At 38.2% G+C, this 24,054-nt stretch overlaps 1 protein-coding gene across 2 annotated transcripts; it reads left to right on the plus strand.

Annotated features, from left to right (window-relative positions):
* The first annotated feature begins 1,933 nt into the window (after positions 1 to 1,933).
* LOC140144302 (phosphatidylinositol-glycan biosynthesis class X protein-like) lies at positions 1,934 to 14,152 on the plus strand. 2 transcript variants are annotated; one of them, XM_072166128.1, is made up of 6 exons: positions 1,934 to 2,117; positions 7,098 to 7,188; positions 8,461 to 8,605; positions 9,616 to 9,838; positions 10,855 to 10,958; positions 13,437 to 14,152. In XM_072166128.1, the coding sequence occupies exons 1-6, from the start codon at positions 1,982 to 1,984 to the stop codon at positions 13,584 to 13,586; spliced, it is 849 nt and encodes a 282-aa protein (XP_072022229.1). In that variant the 5' UTR covers positions 1,934 to 1,981; the 3' UTR covers positions 13,587 to 14,152. The 2 variants fall into 2 exon arrangements, with proteins under 2 accessions (XP_072022229.1, XP_072022230.1); XM_072166129.1 differs by having other exon boundaries at positions 1,934 to 2,105.
* The last annotated feature ends 9,902 nt before the right edge of the window (positions 14,153 to 24,054 follow it).

Below are 24,054 nucleotides of genomic sequence, written 5' to 3' on the forward strand. Positions count from 1 at the left end.
TTATTTTAAAATATTTTTTCTTCATACCTTTTTTGGCCTTGCTGGATTTTCAAATAAAAAAGTGTGGTAAAGCTGCTTTTAATTTAAAAATGAACTTACAAGTTGCAGGTTGTGAATACTGCACTACATTGATTTGAAATCATTTTGAAGCAACCACTGTAAAATGTCAATATCGTACTTCGGAAAATACTAAAATTTGAAAATGATATATTAAATCCCTAACTTTGAGTCTTTGACCTACTTTTAACTACTTTTTACAAACGTAATCGGACTTTTTTGACCCCCTCCTCTCTAACTAAAGGACTTTCGTTAATTCGCTTATAGGATTTCATCGAACTTTTGGGTCGTTTACTAAGCCAAAATTGCAAAAAATAGATATCTAGATATTTTTGCATATTAAAGCGTTTCTGTACTGTTTTCTCAAGCCTTTTAGAGCGTTTAATTAAAAAGGTGTCCCATGAATGTGTGCCAAAAATTGCCCCCGGCTTGCCAAAAATTGCTCCCCCCCTTTTTGAAACCTAAAATGGTTGTAGATATATATTGCAAGCGCAAGAGCGATTCGTTTAAAAGGTGCCCCATGAATGTGTGCCAGCGCCAAAATTGCTTCTACCCCCCTCTTGGCTGGCCAAAATTTCTCCTCCCCCAATTTTACCCTCCCCAGGGCTCATAATTATTGCACAGCCCAAAGCTGGGCACTCTCTTAGCCATATTATAACATTTCCATGACACAAAATAGATAATATATTTATAGCTTTTATTATCAGATATGTCCCCTTTTAATTTTGAGCCAAACAACTGATCGAGGTATTGGAAATTGGAATTTAGGGACCGATCGTTATTTACGGCAGGGGGGAATGGGCGTTTTGGAAAAAATATCAACAAACAAAATTTGTGTTCCCCCCTCGCGTCCGCTTAAAATTTTCGGATTCCCCCTTGTTTTCCCGAATTTCTCCATTTAAAACCCCTTTCCTAGTTCAACAAAAAAATTCGCGTTACCCCCCAAGACCCCCCCCCCCCCAAAAAGGGTTCCCCTCAAAATGCCCATCCCCCAGTCCGAAAAAATAACGATCTCTCCCTACATACTGTGTTCATGAACATCGTGTACGCGTTTGACTAACCTTTCCATTGTAATAATAAGCTATAATAACACAATGGTTCCTGCGTTTAATTCAAAATCTCGGATTTTGACAAACAGCACATAATAGTCTTGATTTTTGCAGGGTATGTTAGTTTAATCAAGTACAATATAGGCCAAATTATGTAAAAAAACAGAATTTAAAAAAATATTGAGGGCGTTCTCCTCAGCAAATATTATAATGGCTTCAGGGCTTTAGGGGCTGTGCAATAATTATGAGCCCTGAGGGTAAAATGGGGGGGGGGCAAGACATTTTTGGCAAGCTAAGAGGGGGGGCAAGCAATTTTGGCAAGCCGAGAGGGGGGGCAAGCGATTTTTGGCACACATTCATGGGGCCCCTTTCAAATAAAACATGCTAAAAAGGCTTATGAATAGGTACGGAAACGCTTAAAGGAGTATTTCGTGATCCTAGCATCCTCTATTTATGTCATTTTTCATTATATATCCACGAAAAAAACCTATCCCCAAAATTTCAGTTGATTCCGATTTTTCGCTCATGAGTTGGGCAAAGAATTTTTGGCGGACCGAGAGGGGGGGAGGCGATTTTTGGCGGCCCAGGGGGGGGCAAGAGATTTTGGTGAGCCATTTGCAAATTTTACCCCCCGGGGGCTCATAATTAATATACACATTTTTGAAAAGTGCCAATTTTTGCCCTGAACCCCCCCCCACAGAAGTGTTTACTTCTTGGTAGTGTGCGCCTTTGTGGACCCCCCCGGCTTTTTACGTGCATTTCAATGGGAGTGTTTTCTTGCATGCTTTTAGTGGTGTTCGCCCATAACAATTAAATGGTCACGAGCTGCAAGTAGCAGATAATCGCAGAAAAAAAAAGAGTCGGGACTGATTTTGATGCTTGAAAACCTGTTTTTTTTACCCGACTACTCGATTCGGCTTGGAAATACATGTAGTGTCAATAACAAACCGCATATAATAATGCAACGAAACTTACTCTGTACTATTTTTCTTTTCCTAGGTGAATATATAGGTAAGCTTATGTTTAAACTGTGCCTGGCTCCGACCCAGAGCCAGACCCAGCCGTCACTCACATGTAATATGTACCGTATTTCGTCAAATAGTCGCCCCCTCAAATAAACGCCCCCCCACCACTTTTTTTTCAACCAAGATGTTTCAAAATTCCGATATTTCCATGCTATCTTGTGTAGCAAGCTTACCAAGTTGCTCACATGGTTGATAATTATCATACTATAGCAGCAATAAATTGGCGAAAATCTGCATCGGTAGGGATGTTCATAAAATTTTGAAGTTCAATATTTTTAGCTGAAAGTTCTTTCAATTGAAAGATAATTAAATTACCTAAACAATAAGGGGTCAATCATGTTTCTAGTGCATATACTTTTGAAGTTACAGACAAAAATAGTGTCATCAAATTGCCCAAAATTTTGTGTGTGAAATTGTGACAGCAGGCACATGTACAATGCACACTTCTGTATGTGACCCCAGATGACCTCCTATTCTTTACTGTAAGAAAGCTGTTTTGGATGGTCTTGATTTACACACAAATTGCTTTTGAGCTAAATCGAGTGTCGACTTGGTGGAACATGGATTGCACTATGTGATAGTTTATGAATCCAATATCATGCCAGTACCAACATTTAAGTCAACATCACTTAGGTTTTGGTTGTCAAAATTAATTTTTAGTGATTTTCTCCATTGAGCCTAGCCCTAGAACTCTGGCCATAGTATCCGTTTTTACTTCCACTAGGGCCAGAGGCACTTACATTGAAAAATTTGTTGGAGATGCTTGAACGATCCAGTACAAAAAATCAATGCTTAATCGAATCAATACAAATGTCTGTCAGGTCACTAATTAACATGATAAAACCCACTTGAGAACAAACAATCGCCAGTCATTTCTAAAGACTCATTTATACTCAATCGCTTTTGCAGAAATCTGAATCGCACGCATGATCAGTGTACTAAATCGCCGTCGTGTTTGCCTGCTGAGCATGCGCATGAATCGCTGTTTTTCAAAAGCGACACGTAGGCCTATATTGACACCCTCTGTCGGTCAAGGATTCAGTCTGATGATGAGCAACCTAGCTCGAGATACTCTAGCTAAAATACAGGTTTACATTTACTATCTTACATTATCTTGCTGTATTTCAGCTAGAGCTCCAAACGACAAGCTTCCGGTTTTTTTGGAGAACAATACTGTTACGTAAGATGAAGAAGAAACCCGCCTCGGAGCCCGCCCTACTCATTATTTCATTGTAGTTATTGCAATTTGCCTCCACACATTACGTAATCAACACAAAGCTTTTGTGAGGATTAGTGAGTGGATAAGAAATTGGCAGTGGAGGATACGAAGGACACGCCGATTGTTAGTTGTCAATCATGAATTGCCGCAACGTATTAATATTTTACTGCATGGCATTCCGCAAACATCAAGACAAATTATGCCGTATTTTTCCAAAGATCATCTCATATGAAGTAAGCTGAATGCGATCTGTACTTTTGTAACATTCCGATCGCTTTTGATCACCTATTATCGGCGAATTTGCTTGAAAACACGTGAGTTCATGTTGTGTAAACATAATTAGCATAGACACAAATGAAATTACGATGCAATACAATGCAATTTGAATGCGCAGCAGATCTATAGAAATAACATTGCCCGGTTTTATGCAGAATTAGACCCTGTCTGGAGCAACCCATGGGTATAAACACAGCTTTACACAATGACTAATTTACATAGGCACAAAAGACCGTGTTCATGTACCGTTACTCAGCCAAACATGGCAGAGTAGGTCCCGGATGACGGTACATGTTCCTATCTCCTCAACGTTATACCTTTCCAACAAGGAAAGAGATACGAAAGGCGAACGTCTAATTGAGCCCCACAGTAAAGCCATTTTTGGACCGTACATGCACATTCCACTTCCCTATGGACGAATAGCGCCACCTATAGTGTATGATGTGAGCTAGCCTAGCATCGGGTGATCGGCAACCCGGAAGTGAACCAAGTGTCAAAAGTTCATAGTTCGTCATTTTAGCGTGACTTTTAAGCTTACCTAATGATTTTAACGGGAATTATCGTGCTAAAAATGACCTAGTAAACGCCCCCTCCCCCCTTGGGAAAATGTAACGCCCCCGGGGGCGTTTATTTGACGAAATACGGTATGTATGCCATGAGTCATGGGCATGCATGGCCGTTGTTCATTGTTCGAAAAGTTCTAACTCTATCTTATGCACACAGTAATATACTAGTCTCAGGTAACTATCATGACCAGGGCTGTCAACTCTCACGCATTGGCCGTGAGTCTCACGCATTGGGTCACTTTCTCACGGTCTCACGCCAAGGTAGTAAGGCCTAGGTAGTAAATCTCACGCAAAAGGATTAAAAATGAGTAAAATCTCACGCATAGTCATGAATAATTTGTTGTAAATTGCACTAGCCGTTTTGATATTACATGTAGAAATAAAATGTTTCACAATGGTCCATAGAATGGTATGTATGGTGTAACACAATTGGGGATGAGGCTATCACTTTTTCATAATAAATTTGATTGATTTTCAGCCCTTTTTTTTTTTTTTGGGGGTATTTTAGCAGAATTTCACACTGTTTTTGAGGATTTTCTACTACTTTCAGGATATTTCACAAGCTATGAATCACACCCCTGGTATTTGCTTTAACGAACATATCTACATTGTGAACAACCGGAAATCACATTTTCATCAAATAACTTTTATTTTTTTGCCTAGATATAGATTTACGAGTATAAACATGGGTAATTTCAATATCCTGGCATGTATGATAATAGAGATGTGATGATGGAGGTAGAACTTTTTGAATGACCCTTGTATCATAGACTCATGGAACTCGGTCACAATGATACCTGTATCGCTCACATTGTTTTGGTCAAGTTATCTATCATTTGAAGACTGAGTTTTCATGATACATCCTCCAGGGAGCAGTTTCAGACAATAGCTTGGGATTATTGGGGCAGAGGTTATCTTTTGAATCCTTTCACAACCACTGAAGCATACTCAAGGACACTTGCACGTATTGAAAGACTTGTCACTTGTGTCAAAAGAATGTCAGCGGTCATAAAATACCAATTTGGTGTTTTCCACTCCCCATGTATCTTATGAACAGCGGCTGGATGTATCAGGAGGGTGAGATGGCTGAGTGGTTAAGGCCTTGCGCTGCCTGCCGAACGAAATCCTACAATTGTATTCAGTTACATTATAGAATAAAATTGTAGAATTTCTTCTCACCCCTATACACTGCTTAGCACATGCAGATATAGACTGTACATGTAGTGTGTGTGCAATGTCTCATGGTTTGGGAGTCATGTAAAGCCATTGGTCCCATGTACAGGAAGAGTCAAACCCTGTGCACATTAGGTCAACAGTCTTGAAAATAAGGCAGTTGTTGACCCATTGGTCATTAGCACGTAGAAGGGGAGTAGACTTTGCCATTTCTATGCAATCACTGACCACCAGCGTGTACTCGGACCCCGGAAGTTGATCAAGAAGTTTATCTTCATCCAGGCCACTGATAACCTGTGATGGATGTGAGGATTGAACTTGGAGCTATCTCAAATCATGTCAGAATCAGTGAAGTATGACACCATATAAAGCAATAAAAATTCAGAAGTAAACAACGCCAATCTCGAGGGGTATAGCACCTGAAAAAGTTGCTCAAATGAGACATCGGCGAATTGTTAGCATGATTATAATTTCTTACAAATTTGCAAACTTTGCTCTGAAGATAAGTTATCAAAATAAAATTTGGTAACATTAAACTTCACAAAGAATTGAATACCTGAGTGGAAGAAGGGCCCAACTCCATCAAAACTGTTTTTGAGATATTAAGAAAAAACTTAATATTTGGAAAAGTTTTATAGACAGAACGTTTTTATCTTCAGGAGACCTTTAATACATGAACATACAATAGTACATACATTCGAAATTATTTATGGTGTTTCTATGGCAACGGTACAGGTCTTAATACGAGCTGGAGTTGGGCCCTTCTTCCACTAATATACTGCAAGTGCCAGTTCTGTGTTATAAATAGCTACAGAAATTAGGTAATCACCATTAATTGCACAAGTAGAACTCATGAAATATGTTAGCAAGAAAATTTATTGTTGTGAAAAGCAGATTTCATGGATGAACAAAATTCCTCTTTAATCCTATATTTGTGGAAGAAGGGCCCAACTCCATGGAGTTGGGCCTTTCTTCCATGAAGACCGTGATAAAGTGTACGTGAAAGACTATTTAGAGAGTGGATTTTGGCTCATCTTTCAGACACAAGGAAGAACAGTCTGCTGGCAATAAAATACCGGGTCCAACTCATTTTTGTAAAAAAATGGAGTTGGGCCCTTCTTCCACTCAGGTATTCAATTGCTTAATGCGTTTGAAACTTGGCAATGATTGAGTGACTGAAGTAGTTATATAGTTCCATGCTCTATCACTATCCACATGTAGAGTGCCCCTAGGGATATCAGTGTATCAACTCGGGCCATGAGGGCTGAGGCTCGTGAATAGTAGATAGATTTGTCAATCAATGCAGAAGTACTAACAAATCTACTTTGGTTAACACATTTGCTAGTCAGCCAAATTGACCCAATACAGAAGTAACTAAGGGCCATGTGGTTCTCAAGAAGACAGGATCTTGTGATCACAAATCCTGACTTCTTGTGTTCCTGACTTAGCTAGTTTGAAATAAAGAAATAGTAAAGATATAAAAATAAAGAAATAGTTAAGACATCTCAGGATGTCAAGAACTCATGAAATCTGTTCAATTTTCACAGCATCAGTATTTTAATTGTAAGCCCATCCACTTTTGTTATATCAAGATCCTATTTTTGTGACTTAAAGTCGGGAACTCACGAACTCGCGCCACGCTTAAGTTCCTTACTTCTTGACTTAAAGTCAAGAACTCACAAACACAGATATATCGAGTTTTTAAATACTATGTATTGAAATTATTTTTCAGAAGCTGACAAAGGAAGTAATAGCCAGTTCTGCAACCTAAATTTAAAAGATGTGATTTTGACAAGGAATATTACAAATCAGGGTTTTCAAAGGTAAATGGATACAGTATTTAAAATTCTCTTACCTCTACTGATGAGCAACCAGTGGTGGCACCAGGAACCTCTACTGATGAGCAACCAGTGGTGGCACCAGGAACCTCTACTGATGAGCAACCAGTACAGTGGTGGCACCAGGAACCTCTACTGATGAGAAACCAGTGGTGGCACCAGGAACCTCTACTGATGAGCAACCAGTGGTGGCACCAGGAATTTTTTTTGGGGTGGGGAGTGACATGTGGGTCGTGGGAGGGAGCAAAAGTTGGACAAATTTTCCTACAGTTGGGCGATTTTAGCCCCAAATAGGGTGATTTTGACCCAAAATAGGGAGAAAAAATGTGAGGGTCCCACTATAACACTGCCACTGGAACCCCCGCCGTGAGGGGCGATACTACAGTCGCTCCGCTACCTCCGTTCGCCAACTTAAACAAAAACAGATTTTCTTTTAGGACCACAATCAGGCCTGTATATTCAACTGTTTGAGAATTATTATTATTATGGAAACAACAAGCATAGCCCAGACCACGGTGCTATTACACTGGGTTAGAATATTAAATCACAAGTCTATAATATAATACTGCACATTGAACAACTATACAACTTTCTTTATCTGCGTCAATAATAGAATATTGATTTAAATGTAATTGAATACATCTCTTAGTTTGTACATAAAAAATGTACTTCATCACTGAGCGATCTAGCGATCGGTTTCTAGCCAATCAGAGAGGACTCCTTTTCTTGCGTTCGGTGAAATACCAATCGCCCGTCGCTCACTAACGGAGTATTAAGATGTGATTCATTTCAGGGAAAAGATATTTATCATATAGGTTGACGACACTGCACCGTCTGGGTGTGTCGGTGTGTGTGGGGGTGGGTGCATTTGTAATTACCTGCAAACATGGACCTACAGTAGGATGACACACATTGCAACCGTGGACAAGCCTGCAACCATTGATGTACACCTGCAACCGTGGATATACTAATAAAAGCAGGACAACACAAATAACATAAAAATGCATTTAAAAAGCGGTCCATCTTTAATTGGGGGGGGTCAGGATAGGTCACGGTTGGATAGGAAGTTGTCAGTGTGTCGATTGAAATCGGGTTTGTGTGTCCTCAGTTTTAGATAGGTTTAAATCATATGCAAAATGAAAAGGGTGGTTATATTGCTGCAACTGGAGATGGGGTCAAATTCATTCACTGCATGGAATTGGACCACCCTCCTTCAAATCACTAGCAAGCAATTAATTTTGTTTTGTTTTTTTGCAGGGATTTGGTGAGTGTTATTGAGATCACATTTGAAGACCATACACCATGCAACACATGTTGGTTTATGCTGGTTGAAGCTGTCCCCCGTGGCATGTATGTTGATTTAGATCAAATCAAAGCAGTTGAATCATTTGGAGCTCCAAAGGTATTGAATATACACTGTAATTCTAGGGGTTACTTTGGCCCACTACTTTTTAATTTCATTTGTTGGTTAACTGTACTTCTTGACAGGGGCGTAGCCAGCTTTCTTGGTCAGAGGGGGCAAAATAAATTTGTAGGGGCACAGACGAAAAAAATTGCAGTTGCATCATACAATACATATAATACCAGTTTTGTTTTGTACATGTGTTCGAGCTTCCAAATTAGGTTTTACTGTGACGATGTGCGCGCGTAGCGCTCAAAAAATTGTATTTTACACTATTTTTGCCCATGATCGGGATAAAAGGGGCTTTATAGTGCACAGCGCGCAAAAAATATTTTATTTTACACTATTTTGGCCCATGATCGGGGGGATTTGGGTGGCAAAGGGGCTCCTTGCCCATTTTCTTTTCCTTTGCCCTCCAAATTTTCTCTTTCAATTTTTGTCAGAGGGGCACTTTTTTCTTTCATTTTTTGTCAGGGGGGGCACTCTGCCCCCCTTGCCACCCCGTTGGCTACGCTACTGCTTCTTGATAATTAAAAATATAGTTTATATTTAAATATCTTGGTTACAAAAGTAACAAGATAACAGTACATTTACACACACTTTACATTTCTTACATGTGATGCTTAAGTAATGATGACATGAGTATTGAGTACTACAAATCTTTCCGTGGATACTAGGGTGGGGTTATCTTGAACCACATTTTCTTTTTTCTCAGTCATGCACTCATCAGGCTGTTTCACACACTGGTCCTAACTCCTCCAGTATTTTCCATCTATTTCTCTGTTCCTTGCCACTGATGACCATCTCATTTGATCTGATGCCAAGTGCTTTGCACCTTGCATTTCTTGGTTAGAAACCATCTTCAGAGGAGCAATAATTTGGTTGCAAAAATGTTTGACAATTCCACCCCCACCCATGCCTCAAAGGCACCCTGGCGCCCTTTTGAAAAAAACAAATTGTGGCTGCGCTACTGCATTGGCTGAACTTAATGAATGCTCTTTCCATTATAGGTATTATCTTACGAAGAAATTGATGTTGAACAGCCTGCCTATCTATCACCAGAGCACACAATCCTTGTCTACAGTCCCCACTTAATGACAGACTCTAAACACTATGGTACTATCCATGTTGATATGCCAATACACCTCAGATATCATAGGCCGTCCAGGGACACAGATGTAACATCAGCATTGGTAGAGCTACAGCATCCTAATGTCATGATTAGATGCCAAGGTAATTAGTTTCTGGTAGAGTGTCAATCAGTGAATTTATTTGTGGAAATTAGATTTAAATACATTTTGTATACTGTGTCAAAAGTTGTTTCTGATCTGATCTGTTTATTGTAGAATAACTATACACATAGTTACAGCTAGTTACATAACTATAACAATAGGTTGTAGCATCGAGATAAAAAATGATCTCGATGGTTGTAGGTAGCACAAACTACATACAGTTTTGAAATCCTTGTGATCAGACAAATAATTTGGTATATCATTTAACAAGAGTGCAGAAATTTTAAATTTTTACCCATGCATGATTTCAAGATGGCTGCCATCTACCAAGATATTTATAATTTGTGACCCGGCAGCACAAATGAGCCGTAAATTCCCTAAATTGTATTCTGAGTTACGGTGTAAAATGTGTACGAAGGTCGTATTCATCGGTAACTTAAGCTGGTCCGACATCTGTCTCATTTTGATAGTCAAAAACTAATCAATAATCCTATTGTTGAAGTGGATAATAAGCTTCTACCTTAGATGGCTATAGAACTTAATAGCTCTGGTCTTTGTTTGCTTTTGCTAAATCCTGTTCAAGTGGTGGGTTACCAGGCATTGTATTTAGTACAGGTATGCATAACCAACAATTAACAATGACAGAACTATCATAAACCTCGTTGACTTGGGGATGATTTGAAATGACCGCCAATTATGACTGTTTGATATTTATTGCCAGCAATGTGGAAAAAGAGACACATGTAAAACGTAAAAAGCTGTAATTTTGTTGAAGGAGCAAAGTTTAACAAACCATAACCCCGCTTCTGGATATCGCTTTGAAGTCAAATGATATACCATTTTTAAGTTTATGATGTTTATTTTTAAACACGAAATAAAACAAAATTGACCGGGGAGGAATTTACGGCTCATTCGCCGTGAACGGTCACATTTTATGATGTACTAAATGGAAAAAATATGTTTTGCAAGATTCTACCAAAATTTACTATTGCAGTGATTTTGTTATTTCATTTTCAGGCTCAGCATCAGGAAATGAATTTGATCTAAAGGATCTGTACCAGGCTCCATGTGATAGCCTCAATACAAGCATGTGTGCATGGCAAGATCTCAAATATCGCATGGTTAGTATCCATAGCTACCAGACTTGTGTGCCTGCCTGCCTGCCTGCCTGCCCAGGATCAGTGCATGGCACACTTTTTTTAAGTTTCCTAATGCTCAGGAAATTTTATAATTGATCGATTAACACTGGTTAATGACCTTAGGTGTTTTTGGTCCTAGAAGAAGGAAAGATATATAGAGCATCGAGGGAGGGGGTAATATGACTTGGTCATCTCTAATGTATATTTGGTATAGGCCTACATCATGAGCTAGAGTTGTATGCTACAATGCTTGGGAAGCAATTTTGAAATGCTAACAATTGCATGTCAAATGATTAGGGGGTGCTAGACCATACTATTCACATGCTCTTGTTGATAGTTTTTATTTGGACTAGTTAGTGAACCGTATTTCAAATGTGGTCTAGCCAACTTTGAATAATAAAGTCAAATTAGTGTACTGTATTTGTTCCATTAACCACCCAGGGTGCTTAAGAAAGTCATTTTGGGTGGGCGCTTATTTTTTACATTGTTAAATAATCATCAATCACCATCTGATAGTATCTAGTTACTCACAGTTAGTGTGCCCTCAAAAAATGGTGTCCAGAAATTAATGTCCAGGTTTGTTTACTTTTAATGGCATCAAATTGTGACCGCATGCAAATAAAATACGATTTTGATGTCAGAATTACATCAAACTTGGCATTTTTAAGGCATTTGCAGGTGGTTATTGATACATATTTTTAATACAGTAAAACCTCATTATAACGAAATCAGATATAAGAAAAACCCTGTTATAAAGAAGTATTTTTCCAGAACCAAGATACAAAATTCTTTTGTTATTTATTGTTTTTACAACCCTATAACGTCATTTGGATATAAAGAACCAATTTCTCTGTCCCTGTCAACTTCGTTATAATGAGTTTCCACTGTATCTATACATCTGCCCACTATGAAATTGCGTCATAATTTACTTTTACTTATTTTCAATATCAATTTCCCACATGCATGCTTGTATAGTCACCCAATAGGTAAGCTGAAAGGAAGTGTTTTGACAGTATTAGATGGGCGGTTAATAATATCATATTTTGCTTGTTGTCAAGTCGCTGGGTAGGCACTAATAGGGGCATGGGCGGCGCCGGTTACTGGAATGAATACAGTAGCTTATTTAACTTTATTGTCGCTACCAAACAAGCTCCAATGTCTGTGTACAGTGTATGATGTACAGATTGTTTAAAGAGAAGTAACAAAGAACAAAAATATTCCCACCATGCAAACTGCTATTTACTTTATGTTAAAATCTGATATTACAGTAACTTGGCTTCAAACTACCATTTATTTCATGTATTTAGCTGCTACTTATGAGTATTATCGCACTTTTGCGTACAGCTTATTTTTTACTCCTAGTAAACCTAGAACCTAGAGTAGATGAGTGTATTTTTGAAGTACAGTCAACAGTACCAGGATGATCCCCTGCTCTTTTTGAATAGCCTGTGATGTTCTTTAACATGCACACTGCATTAATGTCAGAAATACATGTACACGGGACCGACAGCTTAAAGTGCCCTCCGAAGCACTAAGCAAGTAGAGTGAAGTGTCTTGCTCAAGGACACAAAGAGCCAGCCGAGCTCAGGCGGACCTCGGATTCGAACCCCCGACCCTTGGATTTACAGTGCTCTACTTCACGAGATATGGTCAGCCCGGCCGGGGGAGGGGGGAGGGTTACTCCCACTTTGGAGGCTGTTTAGACCCCCCCTTTTCAGCATCGCTGTCACCCAAAGACCCCATATTTGTTTACAAACATATACACTGTCACCAAAGACCCCTTATATTTCCATTTGATCTATCAGCTAAAGACCCTTATTTTTTAATTTGAACAGCAACTTTCATTTATCACGGATTACTTCGATACTTTGTTAAATTCGAAGCCATTTAGAACTAGAAATTCAATGTTCGAGGTTTCTGTGGCACTATTTCGGCTCTCACCCAAAGGTTCCATTTAAAGAAAGGTCATGTTCTCACCCAATGACCCCATATTTTTTACATTTTGCTCTCACCGAATACCAAAAATCATGCTCTCACCCGGTGACCCCATATTTTTTACATTTTGCTCTCACCGAATGCCAAAAATCATGCTCTCGCCCAATGGCCCCATATTTGTTTACATTTTGCTCTCACCGAATGCCCCTTACTGTGAAAGTGTCATATTGAAGTGCCCCCCCCGATGGTCAGTTTAAAAAACAAATTGTCCCAATGTACAATTCTTCAGACTTGAGTTCATTAATTGTGAATCGGCCTAGGAGGTAATAGAGAGCTTGCGAAATGACGTTACGTTAACTTTAACTTTAACTTCTAGAGGATTATAGAGGATTATGTATTCAAACCCATCTTGGTTTTGAATACATAATCCTCTATAATCCTCTAGAAGTTAAAGTTAACGTAACGTCATTTCGCAAGCTCTCTAATAACTAATTATATACTTTTGTTTTATTTTTATTTTTTCAGAATAATGGGAAGCAACTTCAGTTCCAAGTTCCTGTAGGTCAGCAAAATCACACAGTGATAATCTCCATTGTGACGTTTGCAGCTACGATTTCAGGTGTTCTTGTGTTGCTATGGGATATGCACTTACCACATAAAAGCAAAATCACCTGAGGCTGATGATGGTTTGATTTGGTTTGTCATCCTTTTGAAATCCGTCCTTTTTGAGGAGCATCAAGCTAATTAAAATTGAAACAAATACATGTAGTAGTACATTGTACTGTACAACTACAAAATGTACATGTAAAAGAGTCACAATTAGCAGATAAAAACTAATAGACTATAGAGGAATCCAAATTCACGCCTTCCTACACCTGACTAGCAGCCTTTAGTTGGGTCCCCGCCGGCTACAATGCATCCAAAATGTGTAATGATTCGGCCTTGGCGGAAATTTTAAACTGCATCCCATCACCCGTTTTACACCTTCCGCGAAAACACAGGTAGACAAAAGAATGTTTACAACACAATACAGTTCCAACAGTTGTGCAAATAAAAGCCGCCTTACACCTAGAGAAGGTCGAGGAGGGTTAATAGAATAATACAATAGAGATAATTCCGCAGGTAATCCCGTCGCATCTATTCATAGATGTACAAAATTAATGGATGAACAAAAGGACTATGTATGCATAGATGCGACAGGATTACCTCTATTGTATATATTATTCTATTAACCCTCCTCGTCTTTCCAGGTGTTAGGTGGCTTTTATTTGCACAATCGGGCGCTCAAAACCCCAGGTTGGTGCTAGCGGGAAACCAAAGATGGCCGACCAAATCCTGACCATGACTTGGCTCGTTGGATTCGTCTATAAAGCAAGTGACCAAGCAGGTAAGCTCCAGTTCACAACAGGAATTGCATGCAGCAGGTTACCGCAGGTCAGTCACCCGGCACAGATGGAAGGAACATGCAAGATGGTATACTAAAAACTACCTACTGTTGGGGAAATGTGGAGCTAGATAAATAACATGTGCTCCAAATTAGGCTTGCTTTCGTTATGCCACTTTAAGGAGTATTTCGTGATCCTAGCATCCTCTATGTATGTCATTTTTCATTAGATATCCACGAAAAAAACCTATTCCCAAAATTTCAGTTGATTCCGATTTTGTGTTCGCGAGTTATGCATGATTATGTGTATTACACTGCTCCATAGACAATGCGTTGTAATTTCGTTCTGGTGCATCAGAACGAAATTCTAATTTCACGATATCTTTGCTAAACGAATTAATCTGCAAGAAATATTTTGTACATAAACATGTAGCCAGAGGTTTCCAGTGATATAAAAATCTCAACTTTTTTTGAGAAAAGTGGGGGATGAGGCTGTGGATCACGAAATGCCCTTTTAAAGTAGTGTGGTGAGTAGGACCTGTTTTTGTCTTAGTTACCAAACAATACTCGGATTGCTGAGATTAAAGCCATATTGTAACACTTCAATACAAATAGATTAGTATTTCTTTTCCAAAAAATGTTACCTTTTACTGTCAGATATGTCTCCTTTTAATTTTGAGCGGAACAACTCGGGTAAAGCAAAGAAAATGTAACTTTATTACCAGTCCCCAATTCATGTCACTCTGTCGGTCATGCTACGGTATGGTCCTTTGGTGTGTGTATGACCATCCTGCACCCATGTACGTACTGTGTTATGAATATCGCGTACAAATTCAACTAATATTTCTATTGTAATAATTAAACGATGGTTCCTGCACTTTTTTCAAAATCTCAAGAAGTCTTGATTTTTGCAGGGTATGTTAGTTTAATAAAGTACAATCGTGTGAAGAAGTATTTTGAAAAATATTGAGGGCGTTTAGTCTACCTCAGCAAATGTTACAATATGGCTTTTTCGAGAGTCAGTGACATAGATTTCTTTTTGATATTAGGGGGGATGGGGTTGGAAAAAACTTCTTTAAGTATAGTGAATCCAGCACCTTTTGGCGACCAAATATGTTTATGGTACAAATGCGTGCGAAAATTTTTGCCATATTGAAGCTAAAATGATGAAATATGGTGCAAAAGTGGAATCTACGCCTATGGCCAAAGTCCACTAATAACCATGCCCAAAATTGTGCAGTGCGGTCACTGGACTTTTACCATTCATCTTACGGTACGTCTTTGTTGCGCCATGTGAGATAGTGATCATAGTCTTGACCGGGAGTCTTGACCGAGTATATTCTGGTAATTAACAAAAATAAGGTTGTCTCGGTGGCAGTCACTTGGCTTTCACAATTTGTCTTTCGTGCGCCATGTGAGATATAGTGATCATAGTCTTGCATGTTGCTATAGTCTGCTAAGAAAAATAAGGTCCTATTGGTGGGACTAACCTAAAGCAAATGGCTATCCTTTTAATGTCTCCAATGATCTTGGCTATAAACCAGGGTAACAAGCTGAGTAAAATTGTTTGTCGGTAAGAAGTCAAAGGAGATCTCTGACCAAGAATTTCAATTACAGACACAATTCACGTAAAAATTTATGAGCAATATTTCAAGGGTTTTTTTTTCATTTGATTGAGATCCTTTTCCCAATGGTCCAATATAACATGGAATCTATAAATGAAAAACACTGTTAAGGCCACAGGATCAAATATGATGCACCCACCTTTTTCTGACAATTCTGCAGAAAATTCACAATGCATGTAGGAGGTATAAAGGTCTTTAAAGGAGTCTTATTTTAGTGAGTTTTATTCTGAGCCAAAGGAAACCTTGGCTATCACATCGCTCTTTTGTGACAAACTCAATTCATTTTGGAAAGCTTACTATTAACAGATTTTGTTTGGATATGCATTGTTAACATATTAGAGAAATAGGATTAGTCGGGGCTTTCAGGGATGCAAGCTGACCTGAAGGGAAAAACCCGAAAAGTCTGTGAATCTGGGCCAAAAGCCTCCCAAACGGGCTGAAAATAAAGAAAAGTGTGAGAATTTGGACTTCAGGAAAGCAGGAATTCCTGCAAAAGCAGAAAAACTTGCATCCCTGGACTTTACTATAGTCTGTCCACTTAGAAGTACAAACCAAATCTGTGGCATCTGGGGTCGATGGTTTGCGTCACACGCCAGCGCGACGCGACGCGTAAAGAGCGTAGTGTACAAATCGCGCAGCAGTTGGCGCGCCAAAGAAGCATTGTGCTGAAATAATTATTCTCATACCTCCAGTTTCCGAGGTCTATTTACTTTGTACTTCTATGTGGACAGACTATAGCCCCCTGGGCTCATCTAAGTTGAACCCACATCAAAAGCAAGTCTTTACTATCAGTGGAAGTTTCTGCGCTTGTCACTGCCACTTCCTGATGCATGATTTTGAGTCCAAGATAAACAACGCATTCAAATTTGCAGAATAAAATTGGATGTCTTTTTGCTATTTCAGGATGTCTTTTTGCTATTTCAGTTTCCAAATGTAATGTGGGTAAATACATTGTACTCTTTGTGCAAGTTACATGTATACTATTGTAGCTCATTATAACTGCACGTGTGGGACGCGTGCTCGTAAGTACATAAAACGGGTTCGTTGCTTTTTGTTTAAATGCCATAAACTATTGATAAACATGATTTACACAAAAGATGATTTTCCAAATTTTCAACTATAGTTATGAAAGAGTGACCATTAATTAAGAAATGAAAGAATAAACATGCTTAAACAAGAAAGAAATGAACCTACCTGTTGTCTAGAACTGTCTGTCTGTTTTCCCAAAAAGTTATTAAATGTTCCCAGGAATGTTCCCTCACGATTTTGCCCTTTTCAGAAATAATCTAATGGATCTAATATTTTAGATAATTACATACCGTAAACGTTCACCTATAATGGCCCTCCCATAAAAATCCCACCCGCAAATAAGGGCACATACAATGTACTCTCAATTCTTGTTCGGATTTTTAGAGGAGGAAGATCTCTATTTGTACATGAAATTTACCCAAAGGCAAAGGAGCCCATGAAGCGAACGTTTACGCTATTTAATTCATCATATTTTAAATAATTTGGAATATCCAATATTTTCACCATTTTCAAAGTAAAACAGTTATAATTTAGATAATACCAAAATTATCCTAAATATAATTTATTTGGATATCTGAATTCTAAATGATCTGAATTTGGATAAATATCGCATTATTAAATTTAGATATCAGAAATATTTAGAATTTGACTCATCTATAATATCGGGATATTTAGGATATCTATTGTGTTAATTTGGATCATTTTCCTTATATTTTGCACAATTCAGATAAAAAAAGTTAGGTGATCTAAATTATTTGATATTTGGATAATTCGGACTCAAATTTATCAGAGAACTAAAATAACTGATATATAATGTACATGTATCAGATTTGAATGAAATTAACTTGTGAGATATATTGGATATTTTAGATGATATCCCAATTATTATAGCGATTTTCTAGATAACATCTAAGGGGCTGTGCAATAATTATGTGTCCAAGGAAAGGTAAAATTGGGGGGGCAAGGATTTTTGGCCAGCTGAAAGGGGCAGCAATTTTTGGCACACATTCATGGGGCACCTTTTAAGGTTATTAACTATTTTAAACTGTTGTGATTTGGTAGTTCACAGCATCTTACAAATGGTAGTGAGCTTTGGCAAACACTGCATTGCTCAATTCATAGCGAGCGTGTAGAAGAATTAAAATATCACAGATATACTTTTATAGGTGCTGCGGTTCTTGAGTTACGTTGTAAAGAGGGTTGAAACAACAACACTTTTGTAAAACGTACATAACTTGTTAACAACAATAAATTAAGCAAGTTTGCGAAGTATACGATTTGTAGAATGAACTTTTGCAAAACATCAAGGTGTTATTTTTCAATAATATATGTGACTCCTCGCCACAACTGAGCCCGGATGTCGCCAGTGCCACTATTGAGATATGCTCCATCGAACTTAACAATAAACAATAGGAAAGAAAGGATTTATTGACTGTTTTATTGATTTTCACTACTTAAATGTCAAGTACTATAGACATGATATACATCATTTTAAAGCTAATTTCAAGCAGAATATTTTGGTTGAATATCTCAAAAATGATGATTGGCGACACCGGGCTCAGTTGTGGCGAGGAGTCACATATTGATCTAGATAATGAAAATTGATTTTTAGGTTGCTTCGACCAACAATACCTCGTCTACCCTTAAATAAAACACTCTAAGAAGGCTTAGGAAAACAGTAAGGAAATGTTAAAGCAGGCACACAGGATCACTCAAAATTTCCCACTTTGACTCAAAGTGGGAAATTTTCGACATTGTTTTGTGTTAGATAAGTACATAAAATTAAACATTTTCATAAAGGAAATGAGTTTTTGAGAAAAGTGTCAAATTTAACTTTCCATTGCAATGTTCCCCCCATATATGCAAGTTTTCCTGCTTGCTGAATTCGCAATATCTATCTCTCTGAGGTTTGCAAATTAGGATCCTAGCTGATAATTATTGCACACAGCCCCTAAATTTGATGATTTTTGGTAATTCATCTCATATCTTATATTTTCCACCATTTTGAAATGAAAGAATGAGCGGGTGCCACCGTGGACTGTGGCACCCTTGGGCATTTTTAAATAAATTAACCTGAAGGATTATGCTGGGGCCAAAAATTGGAAGTATTCAATATGATCAGTTCAAAGTACATCAAATTATTTATCTAGGCCCAAACATTTCATGTACCTAATGCAAAGGTTGACAGCTAGAATTTATGACCTCGGGTACATTTCTCCTGCAGTGAAAACATTATTATATCTATGTTTTCCGTGACCACGGGGTCAACGCTTACCACAAACCGGTCAATACCATCAGATCTTTCCTAGTACATCCGAAGGACAAAACCCCAAAACCAAACAAATGTGGTGTAATCTACAAAATCAGTTGCCCCCGATTGTGAGAACACTTATGTTGGTGAGACAAGTAGATCTCTTGGCACCCGTTTCAAAGAACATACTAGAACCACCACCCCGAACAGCAGTCGGTGACCACAAAGCTGATCATAAACATGATATCAGTATGGAAGATGTGGAAGTTATCGGCAGGGAAGACCATTTTTTTTTTAGGTAGATCAGGGAAGCCATAGAGATAAAGACACAAAAGCCCACGCTCAACAGGGATGCCGGATACGACCTGCCAGCCATCTACAATGATCTGCTGACACTTGACCACCCATCGGGTGGTCATGTGACCGGAGGATTGTAAACAATACATCACTACGCTGAATGAAGACGCCGTGATGGTGTCGCAAGCTACGTCGCTGCTCAATGATGACTCTGAAAAAGGTAACTTTTTAAGCAAATTATTATATCAGTATATAATTTTCACAGCAAGCATATGTTCACTACAAGTTTTACTATTATCTAGAAACCCTAGACTCTGGTTATCATGTTTATCTGTTGCTGTTGTTATTTTAAACATTAGAAAATCATATTGGAAAAAGCCAAGTGTTATTTATCTCTATAATGAGCGACCCACATGTAGATAGGGGTCCAATAGTCATTTTGTTGATATAGGCCTTTGTTCCCTTGTTGATATAGGCCTATTGAAGTTAAATTCCCTCCGTATGTTGCTGTGATGATTTAATAAATTTTGAAGAATCACAGAAAATAGACACTAACTAAATTGTCTCTTGAGTTAAAGTCATTCACCCCCCAAGAAACTTGCTTTTAAAAAATAGAAAATCACACCAGACAAATTAATTTAAATCAAGTCAGACACCCTCTGATATCGTTTCAAATCACATGGAGGCAAATCACTTCCAACGGACCGGAAGTGCAACGTCCCGGAAGTGCAACATCATTATAGTTCCTTAAAAAGCTTAAATATGAGCATAATATTCGTGTATTTCCACACAAATATTTGTATTACATCATTTTAGGAAAATATATATAAAAGTTGAAATATTCTAAGGCAGTCGGACATGATATAGCGTGCATAAACTTGGCGCATTGTTTCAATAACAAATGTATTTCTGAACGCCTCGCGGCGGCATGTTTTTCCGTACCCCCCCCTAAAAAGTTTCATTAAGTTTGTCGTTTTACCTCAATTATTTATCTTTGGCTGCATGGCGCAATCGGTTAGCGCGCATTAACGTATTTTTTTCATATCACGCGTATATCCCGGGTTCGAACCCCACCCAAGCCTTCTCATCAAATGATTTTTTTTTTTCTTCTTCTTTTTTACATTTTCCCAGCTTGTGTTTTTGAATCATATAGAACTGGTCAAATTCATACAAAAAATGTTCCTTTTTTTTTGGTTTGTATATTTAATTGGAGAATACCGTCAACTTTTTTCTTTTTTTCCTATTCGGATCAGGGGGGGGGGCGATTATGCAATTATTACATAAATTATTAGGCCTACATTTTTTTCAGATTTTGAAAAAAGCAATTTGAGTACTTTTGAAAATTTTGAATATGATTATGAAATTAAAGAGTATTTTGTTTTCAGTAATAATCAGTTTTATTTTTATTTTTCGATTTTTTAACTTTTTGAATATTTTATAACAGTTGCGTTCTCTAAACATCGATCTACATAAACTCCTTGACCTGAGTATATTTATAGAATTCTCGGAACGTGTTGTGGCCGTGTGTCAGGGGCTAGAACATTTGTTTTGCTAAATTTCAATTTCTTCTCATTTCCTGTTGTATAGACCTATGCCTATACGCGCGAGATTCAAACATTCTAATAATAGGCTATTATTCACCAAAGGCAGAAATCAGTGATGATCAGGGACTCTATTGTATCTATTGTAATATAATAACGCTGGGTTTTCTCCATATCGCTTTGCAATGAATTGTTTCTTTGCACTAAAAACAACAGCATAAATTAGTTTCATATATTCACACAAGGAAACTTTATGAAGTGAAAATAAGTAAAAATAAAATAGGATCAAATACCCAATGGTGCACAGCATTATCATCCCTATATCTTTGTGTCAAAAATTTGTAAAAGATTTGGAATCGGTAGGTCTTCGAGATACAGAAAACAAAAAAAAACCATTGTGCAGACACTATACTCTTGAGTCAAGTCAAATATTTCTAGTCCAGCACCAGTTTTAAGCTGGTCAAACTATACATTTTCTGGTTGCTTATGACCAGAGGAAAATTTTGGAATTAGTTGTAACAAAATTTGAGCATCTTTGACCTTGGAATTCTGGGATTACACAAATGGGCAACATATTTTTCCCTAAAAAGTGACACACACGGGTTGTATAATGCCATTTATGTTACTTGTACCACCTCATGATCAATTGATTCACTAATTTTGTGCTGTACTACATGTACTCGTATAAATCTGGAAACACTAGTCAAAGGAAGTTGGGAACTTAATGTAATTTTTAAAAAACTTTTTAGTAACAACCAGGGATCTTATGTATATAAATTCCGAATCCTCTGTAAGCCAAGAACCTCGGGCAAATTGAACTGATCTTTTTAATGCAAGACAGAGGAACAAGTTCAATACCATGTTAAACAATGAAATTTTTTTAATCTTTCCCCAGAGTAGCCATGTGCACATAAACGTTTAAAAAAACCAACAGGCATCTGGCCAGAATCGAACCGGTGACCTTCGTAATACTAGCACGACACACGCTGGAAAAGAGCGGGAGATATTAATCTATAGGCATTAGTTCGAATGACGTTAATCGCATTCCTATCGGGAAGGCATAAGAACTGCATATTTATAATAAATACACAGTCACATAGGTATGAAAGTTCAACTTTCAAGTTAAACAATGTTTACTCCAAAGATATTGCTAAATTAAATTTCCTCAACAGGGGGTATTTTTTATGAAGAAGACACTTAATTTTGGTGAAATTTACATGTCAGTCTTTTGAGTAACATGGTATTAAACTTAAGTTATAGTTAGTATGTGAAACAATTCTGTTTTTCTACTCCATGTTTCCTGACAATATGGCTGAAGTATTTTAGCTTTCTCTCCATATTAAATGCCATTTCTGATGGTTAATATGTACCTATTTTGTCTAAGATCTAGATATTTGTTTTCCTGTCTTTCCATGTCACTGGCAGAAGCCTCTTGTGTAGCACCACATCTCAGAAGCATGTCATAAGACTGAACACTCACATCCATAACTGGCAATGGCAAACATGATTGCATGTAGATGTAAGCGTCTTATGGTCCATCTTAAATGAGACATTTACCTAATATCTTCACTGGCCTCTTTGACATGCTTCAAAAGATCAATCAGCTGCCTCGGCTGCTACAAATAAGACAGCAAACATGAAGTGGAGTTAGTGATTGTTGTACCATCAAACTTCTCTCCACCTTCAAACCCTTACAAATAAGCTTCACTCCACTTTCAAACCCCTCTAAAGCTGTTCTCATGATGTCTTCAAGTTTGATGATAGTATGTAGCCATGTTCCAATTCTCAAATTATCCGAACAAAGAAATATAGTTTCGCGAGTTTGCTTTATCTACAGAGTCTGAACTGTCAAGGTTATGTATACTTTCAAAGGGTGAACATAAATGGAAGACAGGAGCCGTTTGGCCCCCAGAAACTCCGAAATGGCCCCTGGTTCCATCTTAGTTGACCAGGGGACACTTTTCTCACAAACTTGCACCCTGGATAGTCATCCAAAAATACCAAATTCGAAGCAACTAGTGCTTATTTAACTCACCAGCACATCTGTATTTTTATTGGCCCCTTGATTGGAAATGGCCCCCAATTCCTAGTTAAATTCGATGAAGGGGCCATTTGTATGTAAGTGTAGCCCCTGATCCATCACTCTTTATTTTCACCCAAGGTCTGTGATCCCTGGTTCATCCAAAGTGGCCCCTGGTTCACTCCAAATCTTGGTGAACAAGGGGCCACTATTTTTTTTTTTTTTGCCAAAGTGGCCTCTGGTTCAAGCTCTCTTATTTTCACCCTTGATACTCTCCCTGGTCCCAGCAAAGTGTTATAAATGTGTTTTGGTATTTGTCAAAATGCTCCTGTCTTAAGTCACACGGATGTGGTGATGAAATATAAAAGTCACTATTATGTTGAGAGAACTGTTTAAAACATTCATTTTACCACGGATCAACTTCAACAGTTTATCCTACACAAACATACGCAAACCCGCTACACCTTTTCACCGATGGGGAACCTATACCCATAAGGAGTGTGCTGTTCTCTTACGAGCATCGACATCCATAGTTACTCTGGGTCCGCACTTTATGAATAAAATGTCATAGTTTGTCGGTGAAAACCTTAGATTATTAATACACAGATTGGAATTTTCCATGCCTGTGCCCTCTAAGCGTACTCGAATTCAGCTGACGCCGGTACAGCGTACAGACCTGGCGACATCGCGCGCAGTTTCTTTTGTGTGCACTCGCGCTGTTTGCGCTATTTTTGAGTTTGCTCACGCGGTACCTGACTTAGCGTCGATCCCCTGAGGCAACATGCCATGTTTCCACGGTATGGTGAAAACAAACAAATCTCCACATGTAAACCTGCTGGCAAACGTAGATAGCGACACACGCTTCATATTCTTACCATCTAAAAGTGGGCATGGTGTTACAAAATCACACCCTGGCACTTAAGACACCACCAGCCCCCCACACACAGATTAAGTTTAGTGCTGGACTAAAATGTGACTAAATCTAACTAAACCAAG

The sequence above is a fragment of the Amphiura filiformis genome, unplaced genomic scaffold, assembly GCF_039555335.1.
Source record: "Amphiura filiformis unplaced genomic scaffold, Afil_fr2py scaffold_48, whole genome shotgun sequence".
Classification (NCBI taxonomy): Eukaryota; Metazoa; Echinodermata; class Ophiuroidea; order Amphilepidida; family Amphiuridae; genus Amphiura; species Amphiura filiformis.

Excerpts from the sequence above, each read along its gene's own strand:
- LOC140144302 (XM_072166128.1), top strand. The coding sequence starts at position 1,982 with ATGCTTGAAAACCTGTTTTTTTTACCCGACTACTCGATTCGGCTTGGA. Across the intron at positions 8,606-9,615 it reads AATCATTTGGAGCTCCAAAG|GTATTATCTTACGAAGAAAT; the intron begins GTATTGAATATA and ends TTTCCATTATAG. Across the intron at positions 10,959-13,436 it reads AAGATCTCAAATATCGCATG|AATAATGGGAAGCAACTTCA; the intron begins GTTAGTATCCAT and ends TTATTTTTTCAG.